General features: G+C 23.6%; 2 protein-coding genes across 2 annotated transcripts in view; both read right to left on the bottom strand.

Moving 5' to 3' along the window:
* LOC114125141 (sodium/hydrogen exchanger 9B2-like) overlaps positions 1-21,252 on the bottom strand; it is an 88,527-nt gene that overhangs the window by 64,592 nt on the left and 2,683 nt on the right. The gene's annotated exons all lie outside the window — the stretch shown is intronic.
* Positions 1-21,252, bottom strand: part of LOC114125136 (cell adhesion molecule Dscam2-like) — a 66,533-nt gene that overhangs the window by 36,727 nt on the left and 8,554 nt on the right. The window contains 1 exon segment of the mRNA XM_050204622.1: positions 4,542-4,601. Coding sequence (XP_050060579.1) covers positions 4,542-4,590 — 49 coding nt within the window. The 5' untranslated portion in view covers positions 4,591-4,601.

The following is a 21,252-nucleotide window of genomic DNA, read 5'->3' on the forward strand; positions in this document are numbered from 1 at the left end:
ATAAATATTAATAATACAACTATACATCTATGTCCTATGATGAAAAATCGGTCCTGCAATAAAAGACAAATAAATAATACAATTATTTATTATTAATCTAAAATAACTAAATAAATTTTAATTAATATTCCAATACAAATAAAAATGTATAATATATTATATGATTTAAATATAGTAAATATAAACAATTAATATTCACGATTTAGTATAAAACAATTTAAAGTATGTCTGGTATACATTTAGTATAACATATTTATTTTAAAACATATAAGGTAAATAATTAAATATAATATTGTACAATATATACATTTCAAATCCTTTGTGTTTATCAGTGTAGACCGTAGGGTCTTTTTTATATTTATTTGTATGTACTTTATATAAACTTCAAATACTTAATCATAAATTATTAATTATTGTTTATATACGGTTTACTTGAAACACCATAACTAAAGACTATTTTCATTCCTTTGATTTTAAGTTTAATATTTATATCAAATAAAAATAATAAATTAATGTTTTTATTCATTTTGATAATTATTACGTATTTTAATATGTATTAATATCCCAATAAAATATTAAATATTAAGTTATGTTTAAGTATTATGACTTTTTAATAATCATAAAATATTTAATATAAAATTTTATAATTTGAAAAAAATAATAAACAAGTTTATTTAATCATATTATATTTTAAACAATCAATTTCAACAACTTCTTTATGAAATTTACAGTGAAAAAAATACTAATAAAAATACATATTTAATATTTGTAAAGAAACCATTTTCTGCACTTATTAATATTCTAAATATAGTTGTGATTTGATCTGGTAAAAATACAATGTATTTTCGCTTATTTTATATTTTTATTTTACATTTTTTAAAATTATTATCTGTTATATTTACCCTATTCGTAACTAGCCAAAGAGTATTGAACATTTATTTTCTTACTTATCCATAATACACTCAATTATTTTATCGACATAGATATCATTCAATTTCATGAATATTTTTCTCTTTTAAACAAAATTATAGGTAAAATAATAATAAAAGATAAATTTTATTTTTAAAAACAAAAAAATGTAAAAAATCTTACAATTGTAAAATCTTTATCATTAATTAATTAAAACAAGTTATGCCCATAAATAGTATAAATATATAATTTAGTATAATTTTTAATTTAAATGCTATATTTTTCTGGTATAATTTCAAATTATTATTACCTGTAGAACTCGTTAAAGAAATAAATAACTAAATAAAATAGACAAGTGCGGTATAGTCAAATTGCACTTTTTACCTATAAAGAAATGGTCGAATTGTTCTCACTCAAGAAAGAGATAAAATTTAAGGCAAGTTTCCACTTTGAACTGAAACGTGTATACGTGCAAACTTGTCACTAGTCGAACGCGTATAATGGACACCTACCTTTAAAAATTCTAAAAGTATTACGAATCGTATGTCTAATCCAGGGTGGCAGATTTAGGTATTTAATAATCCGTGGACAGAATATATTGTGGGGGTCCCACAACTTATATAAATATACAAGAAAATATATTTTTTTACTTATTAAAATATCATAAAATTGTAGGGCCCCCGAATATGTGGGGGCGCCTGGTGCCCTCCCCCAAATCTGGCTCTGGTTTAACTTTCAAATGCATGATATTTTTGTTGAAATAATTTTTTTGAGCCCAAATGCAAATTTACCACTACCTGCTTTTTACCAATGTACAGTTCATCCATTTTTTTTAAGCCCAAGTGTAATTCGATCAAAATAAGTGCAACTCGACCATATCCGTTTAGTAGGCAACGCTTTGCTGTATAGTAGATATCGAGTGGACCTTAAGCATAGAGTATGTCACTATAATGGATATGTTAAGTTTGAATACAATGATAAGTATCATTGTATACAAACAACGTTTCGAACGAAGATAATTTTTCTGCCTAAGATATATTTTTCACTGGGTGTGAAAAAGGATAGTTTATGTTTTAATGACCTGAATACCCCAAAATTAAATCATGTACAGAAAATTCCAATTTAAACTACTGGTGTATGTTTCAAGTTTTTAAAACTAGTAATTTTTACAAATAAAAAAAAATTTTAAATTCTTTGATTGTAAATAATCATTACTTTATACGTGATTATTTGATTTCATAAAAATACTAAAAAAAATCGAAGACTTCAGTTGTCTATAAATACCTTAAAAAGACTGAATATTTTGAAAATTTTACTGTGTATGAATAACGCTAATATCAATATTTGGTGAACATTTTGAAAAGTATTTTCAATTTATAAAAAACCGATTTTGTCGAGAATAGTGAATTAAAAATTATATAATATTGATAAACTTTTTAGTGTTTTGCAGAAAATATTATTCAATAAAACAGACACATACTATGTATTGTTTTAAATATAACCATTTATCACATTTAGTATATTTCTTTTAGAATTAATGGTAAGTAATATAGACAGGGCAAAATAGCTAATCTATCAACAACCGCACAGATGAAAAAGTCAAAGCACATTTACTATAAGCACTTAAAATTGTACAAAAAAAAAAAATGTCCTGAATGAATAATGTATAAATTTAAACTTTTCCTACGGAAAATAAATTGACTGATGCAACCCGATAGCTAGTATTCTCATATCCATGTAAATTAACCATAAATTGAAAATTGTACATTCCCGGTAACCAAATAATTTCTTATATAATCAAAAAAAACCTCATCATTTCCAATAATAGATTTATTTTAATTACTTAGATCAAAAGTAAAACAAACCACCAACATTACAAATCAGCTATTACAAGTTATAAGTTATAACAATCGTCTAGGCATAACTGTAATTAGTTTGATGTGGGTACTTGAATCATACCTCGGTGAATCCCCTTCAGGTTTCAGCAAGACACTTCATACAATTATACAAAACCAATTGCTTTGGTTGAATAATATTATATTAATACGCAATAAATTAACAAACCACTATTGAAGTATATAATTATTTAGTGGATCTAATTTAATAAATGTAAAATTATAGAATTGATAATAATGGCAATGTAGAAAAATGTAATTCCCAATCATTTTGCATAATAGTTTTATTATTAATTCACAATTAAATTTATTAACTTCAATCGTTGGTTTAAGGTTTTGAGAAATAAAGTTTTAGTGTTATTAATATACCATGATCAATATTAAGTCATTATACAAGTTGATTAAACCAAATATACCTACTCTATTATATTTAAAATAATTAAAATATAATTCAAAATAATATGAATACATTAATATTTAAAAACTATTATTCCTAAAAAATAATAAAAAGAAGATTATATAGGATATTGTTATAAAAAACACTATAAGACAAGTATATATGCTTTAATTGAGTATAATTTGTGATGAAATATAATAATAATTTAAATTGCCAATTATTCAGTTATAATGTTTTATATTTTAAAATTATTATATTATATATGTGACGTGGCTACAAAAAAAAAAAAAAAAAATTATTTACCTTTGTTAAATACTTGAACAAATACTTGTTTAATAGAAAATTGTGTACACGCATAATAAAATTCAGTTAACTCGTATTAACTTTTAGTATAAAACAAATTTATATTTTTTAAATTAAATTTATATTTAAGAAAATTGAAGTTGTTTTTAATACAATTTTATCATATTTTTTTAATTAACTGTGAGTGTCATTAACTTATGACTTCTCACATCAAAGCTTTCTGTTAATATAATATATTTATTATTAATATCATAAAATGCTTAATAATAAAAAATGTATGAATTCCTTCTCTTTTCTCATATAATTACCTGTGTTTCTAAAGTGGCTAAACTTAACACCTGTACGTTAGTTGAAAATACTATATTCCATTATTATTATTTTTAAAGAGTAAAAACAGGATAAAAGAATAATATTTAGTATTTTTGGGAAAAATTTATTTTTAACAGTTTTGATTATTAAATGAAAATCTGCATCAATATTATTTTATTAATTCATATTAACTAATTTACCATTATTATAAAGTGCATACTCAAAAATAATTATATTTGAATTACCTATAGTATTCATATATGTTAGGTATTAAATATGAAAAAATATAGGTGTTTTATAAAAAGTTTAATCTACAAATTTATATTATCTGTTTAATTAAAACTTCACTTGAAATGTCATTCATTTTTTTTTCTAGAGATTAGAATCAAACCATTAAAATATTACATTTTATATTTTTTTAATCTAATATTTCAAATGTATAAAAAAACCATAGGTTAGAGTATACAATTTAAACTAAAAACAAATGTAAAATCAGTGCTAAAGAATGTAGCATACAAATAAGTTAATAATAAATGTATATTTTTTTTATTTTAATAATAAATATGGATACGATTTTATTATAGATATTTATGAAATATCGAAACCTGGAGGTCGTGAAAATTTAGTAAAAGAGATATTCAATTTGTTTGTCATTAAGTTCCCCCTATCTAGTTGAATAAAATTAACAATTAACATTTTAAAAAAATTTTGATATTATAGATTATTACCTTGAGTATAAGCGTTGATGATGATCAAACAAATCCATAATAATGCCATTTTAACTTTTCCTGAAAAATAATTTTAAAAAAAATACATTTTTAGTTGAAATTTTAGTATTAGGTATAATGAATTATAATCGTAATAACACTTTAAAATTTTAATAATCAATATTATAATGTCTGAACAGAAAATTATATTGATTTCCAAATAATAAATTTTATATTTTAATATTTTTTATTATAAAATATCATAAAGGTACAAGGTATATTAATTTTGTATAATTTACAATATTATATAATATACAGCAGTGGTTCTTAACCTTTTGTAGATCACGGACCCTTGATGAAAAATTTTTAGATACCGTGGACCCCCTTATCAATTTTTTTTGTATACAAATTACGATGTACTAAGGCTTCCGCGAACCCTGGACATGAGTATCGCGGACCCCCAGGAGGTTGAGGACCACAGGTCAAGAACCGCTGATCTATAGCATATATTGGTCTATGTTAATAAATTTGGACTATACAGTGATTTATTGGCTTAAAAATCGTAAAAATTAATATTTATCTATTAATATTAATAAATTATAAAAAATTTCTAAGCGTAATAAATAATAGATCCAATATTACATCTGTTATTTATTTTTATTATCCTTAATTTAATATATATGTACATCAAACGTTGTATACCTATAATAACAATATTATTAGGTACTAAATTAGTTTATTATAAGTGATTTATACTGGTAATAAGAGGTTTAAACATGTATACTATACTACCAAAGTGTAATATAAGCGCACTACACAGCATCAAAGCCCATAGTCTTCTCTGGTTATTAAACTACAATATCAATCATGATTAAATCACCAAACTACATTTATCCTTCCTACAGCACTGCGTGACATAATTTTCATTTGAATGAAAATCATTTTACCGTCGAATTAAGGTGGCCTCACCGTAATAATCGAATTTTTATAAATATGTCTAATACAGACACTGCTGCAAACGTATCCTATTCTATAGGCTTAAAGGTTTCTATTCTGTCGACAAATGGATTTTGGAAGAGAGCGACTCTGACGTTACGTGCCAGTTGTCGGTGACAGGGTTCTTTACAATAATAATATTCCTCTCGAATTTCTAACGAGTTGAAATATTTATAAAATCATAATTTATTTTAAATTAAATACTTAGAAAACGAATGAATAGGTAGTAAAAAAAAAAAAAAACATTCTAATTAATTCACAACTACTAGGTTATTTTAACTATTATAAATATTATTAATTTTTAATTATTTAACAAATTAATAGTTCACTGAAAATTAAATTTCTAAAACCCCGAATTTGGGGTAGAATGCTTTAACGTTATAGCACACTTGTTCTTCTTTTAATATTAATAACTACGTAGTAATATTATAATAAATCAAATTAATTAATTTCAAATTATCGTTTTATTAACTTTAATTGTTTCATAATAATTAATTCATCACTAACTTATAAATGTCCAGCTCGTTCAATAAAGCGTTTGCCAACCGGAACAATTAAAATAAAATAATTTAATCTTTGAAGTTTTTGTATAAATGTTTATTATTTTACTTCAAACACAAATACTTTATATGTAAATGTAGGTATACGTATACATTTGCAAGCAACTTAAAATACTTAAAAACACGACAATTTAAATATTAATTGTTTTAATTGTATGAACGTACTACGCTATTTTATAATATTTATTATACTACTCGAATTACTAGAGGGTCTAGAAACATTGATTTGGGTGAAAATTTTCTATTTTAGATTATATTCATCCCGTATTATATTGAAAAATAAAATTTAAAATAACTCAACGAAACAAAAAATAAAAAGGTGAAATTGGAATTCAATTTCAGTTTATCACTATAATAACAATAATACATTTTTATATAATTCAATTGCTGAAAAGTGGTAAAAAAGATTTGGAATTGTTCTAGATACTAAAAAACAAAGCTTTTAAAATAATATGGTAGTGAATAATAATTCATCTTAGTTTTATATTATTTCAAATTTGAAAATACAAACACTAATTAAAAAACTTATGACCAAGAACCTAGATACTTTTTATGACTTCGGTGAGATATTCATAAAATGTGATAAATTAAATATGTCTGTATTACCTATATAGTTTTAGTAATACTATTCGAGTATAAACAATAAATACAATTAATTATAAATACACTACTTGTTTATCCTATGTTAAATATAAGACAAATATTTTGTCATTTAATCGTTTAAGGTTATCAAAAGATATCATAATATGAGTTATTAGAATTTAGTTATATGATATCCTTGATTATAAATAGGGATATATTATGATTTAAGGTGCTTAAATGCGCTATTGCAGCTGTCGTTCTGGTTGCCTACTCTGCCCCCCCCCCACCGGACCCACTCCACTGGGAGTGAAGTCCACTCACGTGAATATTCTCTTCCTAAGAGAAGGGGGTTCAAGTGCTACATACTGCACTCTACCCCTCCCAAGCGAAAAAGACTTCGATAAAGACCCAGACGGTCGTTTCGATAGTAATAGTTGAAAAAAAAAAATGCGCTATTAAATTACCTATTAGAACTTAAATATCGTAAAATATGTGTTAAAAAAAAATATCCAATAAATATACAAAATATTCACACAATCAATATTTTTATATTTATTATAAAATGACTAAGTTAATTTATAAGTTTTAATCATTTCAAAATAGTATTATTTTATACAAATGAAAATAAAATAATCATGATTTTACTTTTTGATTCAAAAATATTAAAGGACGTACTTTAAATACTTAATAGATTATCATTAATCTCGATTTTTCTAAAAATTGTAGAATGTATATACATTAAACATATTATAAAAACATAGATTGAATTGAATGAAGTTAAAAAAATAAAACATTTTTATAGCATATTTGAATTTAAATTTTCAACACAGTTATTATATTTGCTTTAAACATTAATTTTTTTGTATTGTTTTATATGAAATTTTTAGAAAATTGTTAAATCATTAAAAATACGAAATTATGTTAAACTATTGTTATCAAATATTAATCATTTTTTATTGCCATTCTATTGCTATTACCAATTAAAAATAAATAAAATAAGTACATGATAATATAATATATTGTATTGATTAGTAATTATATACTATAAACAGTTAGCAGTTATTACTTATAATTTGGCTTTGTCGATAATAACCAATTTTAATTAAATAACATAATTATTTTGCTTAAGCATTTTATAAAATGTCTCACAGAAACTTATAATATAATCAACAATTATATTATAAAAGCTGTTATAATTACAGAAACATTTCCACGATTGACTTGAAATCAATATTCAATCAATTCAATATCAATTTAATCATTTTAATAACTATATAAAATATTAATACTTTCACAATTTTGTAGTTTTTGATAGTTTTCGACAAATCTATTTCCAAGTAAATACAGTAATTACTTCGTCAATTTTTTTATCAAAAACAAAAAAAGTAGTTAATAGCAAACGATATTTTTTATATTTTTTGCTTATTTAATTAGTTATCTCTGAATGAATATATATTTATAAAAAAAAAAACATACAACTCGTTAAAAAAAGAATGTTTATTATTTACATAACCTAAACAATTTATGCAAATTAATTATCAATGACTGAACATTACAAATCTGTATCTATTACATCAAATACTTTAATACACATCAACAAGTATTTTATTCAGAATTTTTTAAGATCATAAAACTACTGTAGGTATAGTTGGATTTAATCGTATAACTCATAGAAACATACGAAAATAGGTATAGGCAAGTGGCTACTGCTCTGTTGTACATTAGGTGCCACGTGGGTCAATATATGGGTGTGTTAAATTTGAATTCAATAACATATCATTGTATACGAAAAATGATTCTAAGCGGAAACAGTCTGTCAGCCTACTACACTAAATATATGATTTTTATATACTATAATAGTTATAAAGGTAATTTATTTTACTTTTAGTTGTACAGTAAGTTGATACAATCTTGTTCCGAAAATATTGCATTTATTATAATATTATTTGTATTTAATTATTATAAAATACATTTTTATCACATTATATAACTCAAAAATTAATAATATCTTTCTATAAATACCTTTATAACAGTAAAAATAAGTTCATAATTTAAATAGATGATAATATTTTAAGAGAAACCAAAAATTTCATTGCGTATAGTAAAATTCATATAATATTATAATATGCGTAAAAGTTATAAGTTCCAACATAAAAATATTTTTGAATTATAAAAAAAAATGATTAAAATCTTTAAAAAGTGAAATACTTTGAAAATTGTGTACATAAATAGATATATATGTGGTAATATAAATATATTTTGAAAAATTCAAGTTTTTGTGGTTGTTATGACAAAATAAAGATATCAATTTAGTCAAAACCTTGTTAGCGCATAATTTCTTGTTTTCCCTTAATTTTTATTTTTTTTCCCCAAAAATAAAAAAGATACTAGAACATTTTAAATTTGAACTTTTTGAAGTACAAACTAGATCAGATTTTCTATCTAAATCCACCCTCAAAGTTTAAAATCGAAGCATTTTATCGACGACTTATTGTGTAATCTTACATAAAATACACATACACACGTCATTGTAAAATCAATACGATGGTGAATGTTCAAAAATTTATAAATTCTCGTTTAAAATTTACCTATGAAATGTATAGATCCTCTATTAAAATAAATTTAGCGCATCTCATTTAGTCATTACTAGAGTATATAGCTACTATGATATTAAAGTGAACCGTATAATCGGACTAAATATCGCTGATTATATTTAATTCAACCCCTTATACATTATAGTATATTGTGTGTAGACGAAACCACAAGTTCGATAAAATTTAACTACATGTAGGTATGTTTGCCCTTCTCATTGTACTTATACTCCGTTAGCATCAAGAGGCACATAATCCCCGTTTGAAACGTGTTTGGTGAACAGTGTTTGTTTGGATTTGGTTTTAAGAATAGACAAAATATACGTAATATATTTTATACTTATAATAGGATAAATAAAACACAAATAATACCTATTATATAATACACATAATATAACAACGGACAAAGTATCCAGTTAAAATAACCCACTTTTAAACACGTTTTGTTGAAATTGAGTACTGACAAAATTTGAAGAACTTAAGTATGTACCTATACTATATAAGTAGTCCCAATAAAACGAATATCAGAAGATTTACATTATATTAAAATAATAATAATAGTAATATATTATGTAATACCATTATACTTTCTGGTCTATTCAAAAAAGTTTATGATTTATTTCAGGTTTCTAGATACACATACATAGTGACGCGAGATATATTTTTGGTGTTGTGTATAATATATTCATGGACATTTAAGCATTTTAAAAATATCATGTTCAGCCTGATTTAAAATATCATTTAATAATAGAACCTCAGTTCAGATGAGTTCATTTTTTTTTAATTTAAATTTAACTAACTCTGGTTTTACAAATCTTCACAGTCGTTTTTTAAATGGAAACATTTCCATTACTTAATTTTAAATTAATTGTATAATGATAATACATCACTATCGTACACTCCCAATATGGACGAAGTAAGACAAGAGACCCATACCCTTTCCGAAATCTCTAACTATCAGGTTCTTTTTATTTTTATTTGTAGAAGGATGTTTGTATAATATATGAGTAATTAAATTCAACTAAAACATCTTTTGAGAGATAGTGATTGACAAATATAATACCTACCCGTGATTCCTAGATGATAAATTAATTCGTTAATACGTCTCAAAGTTTTTAATCATGTTTAAATGTAATAAAAGTGACTCAACAATTTGAAACGTCTCACGTACCTATATTATAATATATTAATGTATATTAGTTATTTTTTGTAAATAGCATTGTTATATTTTTTTAAGTTTTGATTTTCCAATTAAACACCACATGCTGTCTTCGTTTGTGAGAACCCTGAAATCTGATAAATATAGATTATAAAAATATTATTGTCACATACTCGTACGTGGAATGTGAAATAGGACAAAAAATAACTGCAATAGAAGCTATTCTGTCTGGAATCAGCTAGACGAAGGATGGATATGGAAAAAATGTGGCGCCATTGCTTTTAAAAACTAAAAAAAAAAATATATTACGTAGCTATTTTTATTCCATAGAATAATATTTTTGATTTGATGTAAATATTGATAAACGTATTTAAATACCTACAAAAGGTTCTATTCGCTTTACTAAAACCTATCTAATGGCTAATACCATTCTTAAATTTACAATAAAATTAAACTATACTTTCAATACACTTCTATATTTGTTAACAAGCTTTTAATAGTCAATAGTTTATTGATTTCGATTTACCCCCCCCCCCCGCGAAATTTTTCCGTAGCAGCATATAAAATCGTAATTATTTATAATTTAAATCAAATCAAAATAATTCTTTTATTAAATACCTATGTTTTATTCAAAAATATTTTATTGTATTGTGGTACAAAAATAAAACATTGTAAAATGGTCGAATTTCAAATTATGTTATCGTGAAGACACGATTCATGTCAGCAACGTCGAATAACAACAATGTTATACGAGTATGCTTTCTAAGTAACTGATATAATATTGTACACGTAATTGAAATTAAAAATAAATTTCATTTATTTTCAAGAAGGTAATTAATTTAAAAAAAAAAAAAAACATTAAACATTGTTTCGATTCGGAAATATTATGTCCTGCATTATTAAAAACCAAAACATAGGGGAAATTATAATTATAAAATCTTTTAAATACTATTATAGATAAGCATCTTTATTTGTACCATCAATAGACAGTCTCATTTTAAATCTGGACAACTGTTTTAAGCAAAACAATGGTGTTTTATCGTCAATTAAAAATTAAAATACTATTACAAAAATTCGATTTGAATGTATTAAAATTTAAAAATCTAAATATATTTAACGAAGATCGTGTATCTTAAAAATTGATTAAGTCCAACAATTTTTAGTGGTGTTAAAAATGGGTAAATTTAGAAAAAATCTGACCCAGACATTAGTTTTCTGATGAAAAATTTGGCATCTCTACCAGTTTCTATAACATTAATAGAGTGTTCCTTTTTAACATTAAAACACTTTAAACCATTACTTCGTAATAATACTGAAAATGGAAGTTTAACGGAACTTGCTCTTTTATCAATATATTGGGAAGTGTTTTATTTCTGTAGATGATTCTTATTCAACTTATTGAATACAATGAAAAAAAAAAAAAAAATTAATTTTATAAAAATAAAATTAAAAATTGTGTACAAAATTATTTAGGGTTAGACTCCTCCCTCTCTTAAAAAAATTAAAATAAAATAAAATTCTGGCTATCGGCCTAATTGTATAGTTCATATTTCATGTTTTTTTTATTTTGATGTATTATACAACAGTATTATAACAGAATAATGTTTTACTAAAACCAATAATTAGTATACCATTTATACCATACATTAACAACAAATAAATATATGTATTATACATTTTATAATTACCACTTATAAGTAAAATATTTTTTAGGAGTACTGTATTTGTAAATCTCTGTAAGTTAATATGTTATTATTTCAACGATCTTAGAACGTGCTTTATACATAACAAGTATCTCATTATTGCTGTTCAATGTGTGAATCAGTCTATTATTATTATTTTTTATAATTAATTATATTATGTTGTTTAATTTATCGATGTTCTGATGAACCGTCTACGGTTGGACGTGATCGTTAATAATCAACAACCACTCATCCTATTTTTTAAATATTTAAAATAAATAGTTTATAATAATTAATGGTCAAATGAAGAATGACGTCGTATTATTATAATAAAATAAATTTTAAATAGGCTAATATCATAATAAACGTAAGATTGAGTGAACTACTTGATTTTAAGAAATAATAATTTAAAATTTAAAAAGTATTGTTCAATTAATCGAAATATTAAAATGTAAAATAAATTACAAAATAATAATAATACAATGTACAGTTATGTAAAAACATTTAAGATATTATGAATGGGCGTATTGTCATTATTATTTTTACTGTAATAAAATAATACTACGAACTTCCGCTTATAAATACCTACTTCAGATTATCAAAACTATGAAAAAAACAAAATAGGTCAGTGTATTTTAACTATTTCATATTAATTAATCGAGTTTAATACCTAATAAAATAAAAAAATGTTTAAATGTTTTTAATATTTCTTAATAATGCTCCATAACATTATAGGTACTAACAGTATTTTTAAATTACTATTTTTAAAGCACTTTGTTGAAGTAGCTGTTTTAAAATCTTTTTGAATTAACTTTACATGTTGACCTTTCTATGGAATATGCTTTTGGTAATTTTGATAATGGACCACAAAAGATTTTAAGTCCCACAAGACTTACATGTTATTTATATCGCTAGGTATATAGTTAACCATTTCAGTGTCAAAGTCAGTTAATCACGTAGTTCTGATTTGTTTCAAACTAACTGCAACATTTAACATGTTTAAGGTTATTATTTTTGTCTAGAATTTTTAGATAAAAATAATAATATAAATATTATATTCATAATGTTATGTATAATATATTAGATACATAAAATAAATAATAATTATTTATCTTTACTCCTCAGAGAAACTAACAAATTTTCAAAATTTATAAATTAAAAAAAAAACTGTAACATTTTCAATAGGTATATAACATTTCTGATTTATTTTTCGTATAATTTGGCTTTATAAATTAGGTTTTACTTTGTTATTCTTTAAGTTGAATAGAAAATAATTGCCGTTTCTATTTTTTTAGAATTAATTAAAACATGATCAAGAACCTAAATAGTGTATTGTATAAGAATTATAGTGGATGATATTTTACTTAATAGTTAAACTAATTGGATGATTTTAATGTTCCTAATAAACCCTAAAGGTAACTATAGAACAATAAGGTTTATGGGGAAATTCGTTATTCACGTCTGTGGTTTTAATTCAAGAAATATGGGTTATCCCATTATTACACCATATGTATATGCACTTGTACATGCGAATAAGGTTTGTTTAGTATATGGATAGGATAGCGTTTAGTACTGCAATAGTGTGAGTGAATTACGAGAAATGAAATCCGGATTAAAATAACTTTAACATAAAGGTTTTTTTTCGTTAATTAAAGTAGATAGTAAAAAATAAATAAAAAATAAAAAAATAGGTTTATGTAAGTACAAACGATGGTTCAATAAGATTAGATTTGTTTCCGTGATGTGTTAACACAAGACGATGGAAATAATAATTAAATAGTTCACACCATGAATATATATTTTGTGAGTATATATAAAAATATATGTATAGAGTGATTCACCAAACATGCGTTTAACCCTATTTTATGCATTTAATAACAAATAACTCGAATTCTGATTTTTGATCAATGTACACTATCAATGCGGAACGAAATGAAAACAGAAAGCAAAATACCCATATTTAAGGAATAGGTTTAAGAACTCCTGATTTTCAAATGAGAACCTCCTTTTTTTACTGAAAATTAACTGGGTAATTTATATTTTTCAAAAAATTCTAATATATTTAATTCCAAATTCGAACGAGTAGTGATTTAAGTGTTTATTCATATTGCGTATAATAGTCTTTATAAATAGTTTCATTAAAGTATAAAATAATTAATGTAATGTTGAATCTAATATTTATTATATTTAAACTGAGAATATTTATAAATTAATGCTTCTAAAATTTTCAAATTACCATAAGCCCCAAATATTAGTAACACATTATCATTAATCTATTATCCTTAATACACACAAATATACAATTCATTTCTACTCGTTCAAATGTTATTAAGTATCTAGGCACATGAACATTAAAAAAAAAATATGACTAAATAATTAACTCTTTAAAAGGAGGTTGTCATTTAAAAAACAGAAGTTTGTATCAACACAGGACACTCCTTAAGTAATATACTATGAAAAATCCTAAAAATTTTAGTATGGTTACATAATATTATGGTACAACTATATAGGTACAATCGTATTTGTATAACTGAAGATTTCAAAAATCAGATTTTAAACAACAGCAATGTTGAAGAAAAAATGGAGTATGCATGCTTGGTTAATCAATCTGTATATAATTTTTTTATGTATAACTTTATGCGGTGTACCTATACGTAACAATGTCAATACAAGATGATGTGTGCGGTCTGCATATTTCCATTTGTCTCTCTGTTTATACGGCGTCCCGTCAAATTGATTTTGGCCGAGTATGTATACGTACACTGCAGTGGCCGCCGGGTAGGAGGATAATAGGTGACACCGTGTGGGAAGGGGTGATGATAGACTGATGTATAGGGGATGGTTGGGTAGTTGGTAGGGAGGGAGAGAAAATTCGCACGCGCACACAAACAAATGCCCGCGGACGAACAATACGCGTGTGTATCGACGATGAGCGCTCTTATATACATATTATCATTGTATACTGGAGAGGACAGCGCGTACGATAATTATAGAAATTAATTAAGGGAGGAGACCCCTCTTGCCAGTCCACCACCCTGACCTACTCGACGACTAAATAATACGCGTGTAATACAATAATAATAATAATATACACGACGACCTTTCACTCACTGATTAATTATTATTATATTTTGTAGTTCGATTGTTAATCCAACAATTTTACCATTTATACTTTATATTATTGTCTACTACATTATTATTATTCTATCTTTGAACGGAATGCCTACCAACGGTATAATATTATGTAAATGTCATCGCATATATTTCGTTGTACGTGTCGAAATGTTTTGAATTCACAGTCCACTCAAATGTTTGTGTAAAACCTATTTAATAGTGAAGCGACCCATCAGACCGACGAGAGAAAGGTAGGGCTGTAAACAGCGGTTGTTGCCAGTGCCACAGGGTTATTAGTTATTATGTTTTGCGAAAAGACTCATCGCAATATTTCCAATTTACTACACGTTAACGATGTTGTTGTTATAGGACATAGGTATTCACTTTAATTACTCGTTAGGTATATAGTCACACATTTTTAGTTTTAAAAAAATAACTACTGAGAACGTTTAACAGTGGATTCAAAGGAAGAACATAATTAGTTACCTATACAATTTAAAAATAATAATATTTTGTAGAGATAGTAATAAACAAATCCATTTTTCAAAAATAATGCATAATCCGCTTTTCTGTAATTTTTATAGAATTATAAAAAAAAAATGATTTTTTGATATCTTATTAAATACTTATAAAATGTATAACAATTTCAATTATTATCCTCTTTTGATTTTAAAATAATTGTTTTATTTTTATATTTACATCAATTAACATAGTGAATATTGTCAGTATAATTTTTCGATTGCGCAACAACTAACAATGTCTATGGTGAGTAACTGCCAGTAAATTAATTTAAATTTATATTTTAACTTAACTACATTTTTACTTTTCATAAAATCTTATTAAAACTGTTCATATTAAATACTTAAAAAAAAAACATGAAAAATACTGAATCAAATTCTTAAAGATACTGTTACCTTTATATATTAGTATACTGTTCATTTAAAGTTGAATTATTACACTTCCACACTTTTATTTTCGTCAAAAAATGTTTTTCAAAAAAAATATCATAATTTTGATAATGGAGTAATATAGATACTCGAGATGTTCACACTTGACACTTAAATAGCAATAACAATGGTTAATGTTTTAGACCTTTAAACTGTTATAATAAAATAATGTATTTTTACCTAATTTTAGATTCTGAGCGGAGCAATGAATGTATTAATATTAAAACATGTTTGTCTTTTATCTGTAAACAATTTTTTAGGCAATAAAAACAATTTGATTTTCAAAAAAAAGGTGTTTCTTCTAACAAAATGAAAATTTTAAAGAAATGTGAATTTTACACAAATCCAATTTTTGACTAAATCGATTGTTTTGATTGTTTTTTTTTTTTTTTTATTTAACTCAAAAACAAATAACCGTGGACAATTGAAAATTTAAATACAAGAGTCCAAATAAGTAGTCCGTACTAAAACCATAAAATCTAATAAATACGAGTATAATAGACAATTATTTTTATTGTCATTTTAAGTTAAAATTTGTATAAAATTAATTATTTAAGTATGTATAACCTAACCTATCTTTAAAAGGGAACATGATAAATCCACACAACATAAGGTTTGTGTCTCTCATGTAAAATTTGAAAATCGACGTTATAACATATTAAAAGAATTGCTTAAAACATATAATTTAGCGATTTCCTATGATTCACCTCAGAATGTATACATAGAATCGACGATGAATCAACTATTATTGTCGACGTATATAAGATGTACCAACGGCTCGGTGTTTTGAACGGTCCTGAGGGGTTCGAAGTATAAATCTTTGCGTTCTAACTACGACTGTCGTACTTAATCTTGAGACTCAAGTAGTTAGAAGATAGGTTAAAACGCATCCAATAATAATAATAACCAATAGAAAAATAGTATAGTAAGTTAATAGCGGATTGGCTATATGATGCAAGGAGCCACGGAATGCCATGCCCAATGTTATTGCTAAATAATAATTATTATTGTTATTAATTTAACGACGTTATAATATTATTACATAATCTATTTCTCGGGTGTAAGAACAATGATATTAATGTGAGAAAAAAATTGTTTTTATTACCTATAAATACATTTATAAGAATTTATAAACACCTTAAATTATTATTATTTTATATAGGTATAAGGTATGTACACTTAATAGCATTTAATGATCGAAATAAGTATAAGACAAAGCAATAGCCACACAATTTGCAAACAACTATCCACGGGGGCGTAGTACGCGGGTGACAGCTAGTTACATACAATTAAACTGTTTAAATGCTATTTTTTTATGTTTTTTTTTTAATTTTAATATAAATAATAAATATAAATGACATTTAAAATGCAAAAAAAAACGTATAATGCTCACGTAAGACAATATTCAATATTATATTGTAAATATATCTACCATAATTCATAACATAAAATATAATATTTTAAAATGTTTTATTTTTATTTATATTCAAGCAAAAGTAAAGTAAAAACCATTAATGTCAAAATCTTAACAAATATTAAAAAGTTATACTTATATATGTATATATATATATATATAAAGAGAGAGCAATTCACAAAACATGATCACCCCCGTTTTTTTCTTTAATAATAAATTTATTCAAATTTGAATTTTTAAGTATACTTAACTCAATAACAGCAATGATTAATTTAAATCTGATTATAAAATATTATTTTACTTTTATATTCTTTCATATTATTCATAAAAAAGTCAAGATTTGAATTTTACTTGATAGAAGTTAATTTTATGTATTTACTAACCTTTTTATCATTTTAGAAACATTCACATCAATACATTTGTCAATTCAAAACGTATTTAATTATAAGTCAATGCTGAAATTTATACCGACAATTTAATACATTTTATGGTTTATTAAATATTAAGTTAACTTGTATCAGTTCCCGAAATATTTATTTATTTTTATAGGTATAATAAAATGATTGTAGGTATATAATATACGGTATAATTAATTATTAATTATTTTGTTTAAAAACAAAAGTACTTTGCAGTTTTAAGAATTAAGTATAAAATATTCAGTTTTGAGTTATAGTTAATTTTTATATATCTATTTAATTTATTAAAATTCCATACTGCAATATATTTAAATATATTAATATATTAAATTATTATTTGTTATACTCGTTAATAACAATTATATTTTATAATTACAATCAATGAACCAAACGCTAAACAAGGTAATAAAAAATAATTATGAACATTTATTTTTAGATATTTGTTTAGAACTTAAAATAGCTTATAACTCGTTTGCTTATCTTAATGTAATAGGAAATCATTGTTTTCATCCAAACAAAAATGAAATGTAAAAATTAGTTTTTAATTAATAGAATATTTATTAAAATAAATTACCTTTTAGAAATATATTCTAAATGATATTTAATAATAAAAATAAGATATTTTCATAAATATATTTCACATAATAAAATTATAATTTAGTGCGGTTAAATAATCAATATTTTTTAATATTTACGTACATTTTGTTATTTTTTTTTTTAAATAAGAACATGATTTTTATATAGTTATTATAATATAATATATGGATCGATTAATTCGGCCAGTTAAAAATTAAAATCAAAAGATTGTAATACAAGTTAACGGTCGTATTTTATAGGTATAGAATGTCATATTTTATGATAGCATCAAAGGGATATAAGTATTATAAACTGCTATTATTTTTAAATAGAAATAACTTAAGAGTATATTTTTAAAATTATTTTAATCCTAATATTTTCTTATCGTCCAATTAACACTTAATAATTTCCTACGGTTTTTATATATCAAAACTTCGGTTTTTATAACTATTTATAGAAGAAAATATTTTATAATTCCAATTATAATTAATTTCAGAAAATGTATTCAGTGTTTTTTTTTAATCTTTTTATGAATTATGCAAGAGATAAATTTAAATTAAAGATTGAAATTAGTACGAAGATAAATCATAGGTACAAACTAAAAAGTTTAAATTACGTTTTAATTTAAATATAAATTGTTTTCTTATAATATTATGCTTTGATTCGTATATAATATATTCTTAAAAAATATGAGAAAGGGTTGTATTTCATATATGTATAAAGTAGTTAAGCTTTATATAATAATACAATAACTATAAATTTATATCAAGCTTAATAATTGCTGATCTTCAAATTTCAATTGTGCACCAACTGGTTGTTTAATAATTGTTCGATACGCACTTGTGTGCAATCATTATATCAATTTCCAGGTAAGATTTTAAAAATGTGCACAAACGAGTTATACATTTTTATGGTTAAATTTAGGATTTTAGAATTATTTATTATAAGAGCACATTATACTTAAAATAAATTTATCTTGAATTTTACTATGTTTCTTAATTTATTCATGCAGAATATGTCAACAATGATATGTTCATATACCTAGACTGACAAGGAAAACTAAGCCTATTTTACAGAAAATTATAAAAGATTGGTATAAGACATCAAAATAGTATAATATGTGTAACAATTTAACTATTTGATTTGTCTGTAGTATATTTCATTTCTAAATTACATCTGTACATTACTAAAAAATAGTATACTAAGTATAATATAAACATTGTATTTTTTTTTTTTTATATAAAATTAAGTATTAAATGAGGTATTTTATTGAATATATTTCAAAATATAAATACGAAACCAATGAAAAGGACTCTTAAGTCTTCGCTGGATTATCAATCCTTTCAAAGAGCATCTTTATTAATTACTCAGAGGTTTTTCATACAGTGACGGTGGGTATTATCATATCAATTAATAAACCTAGTGAACTGTTCATTAAATATTATTAAATTTAATTTAAAACCTTGTCAATTGTATAATGTACAATATGCTGGCATGCTACATACCTACTGATTCATATTATATTGTTAAATATGGTTAGAACTAGGTAGTTACATAGTGTATTAACGTAAAAATTATGAGATTAAAACGTGTGCAACTTAGTACATCACAAAAAAAATTAACAACATGTATTATTTCAAAATATTTTTCGGAAACTAACATTAAAAATGCATTTAAAATTTTTAACAGAATAATTTATTTATAATACCTACTTGTATTAATTGTTGCATGAATTGTACAACTTAACGTGTTCAAAATATTTTTAAAATATTTATGTCTTTTTAGAAGCACATCAAATGTAAAAAAAATCCTTCAAATACTCAGAAATACTATGATGGATAACTTAAAACATTATTATTATTTTTTTAATATAGATTTACATTTAACCAGAATAAAGTGCTAAGACATACTATAGTTTATAAAGCTTTTGATATTCTTCCATCTCTATTATTGTATCTTATTGTTTGCAGTTAGGTTTCAAATAGTTGTCTGATAATTATACTTACACTGCATTCATAAAGCTACACGTTGTGTACTATTAATTATTTGTATATATTCATATTATATATAATGATTATTTTAATTTTAAATGCATTTTCTTTTGTAGACTAGACACTTTTTAAATATTCTAGATTATTAGCTACACAAAAAAATAATATTCTCGATATATATAAATACTCCTTCGTTTCCGGTACAAAATTCATTCATGTTCAATTTGGTCACCTAATGCCATAATATTTAGTATAACGAGTAATTTAGCATGAAGAGATAAATTATTGTTTTTGGTTTTCTGATTTAGTGTATAATATATTATGATATTTCCGATGTATAAATTATTTTACATTACTGTCCAGCTTTGATTTTATTTGACCATTTAATAACCATTTTTTTTTAATTATTATTATTATTATTATTATTTGTTGTTGATTATTCAAAATTTGATTTCCTTTTCATTATGGACTGAAAACCAAAACAACTCATAAAGTTTCACTAGTGCGAACAAAAAACAACGAAACAGTTTTATACTGTTACACTAAATCAACTATTTACTAAAGTACTAATTTCTAATAAAATTATTAATTTGTTGGAAACATAAACGAAAAAAAATATCTTCATAGGTGTATTAGCAATTATTTAAAAATTCATAACTCGATTTTTCATTAACTTATGGAATCAACAAAAAAAAAAGACTTAA

Source organism: Aphis gossypii, chromosome 3 (genome assembly GCF_020184175.1).
Source record: "Aphis gossypii isolate Hap1 chromosome 3, ASM2018417v2, whole genome shotgun sequence".
Classification (NCBI taxonomy): domain Eukaryota; kingdom Metazoa; phylum Arthropoda; class Insecta; order Hemiptera; family Aphididae; genus Aphis; species Aphis gossypii.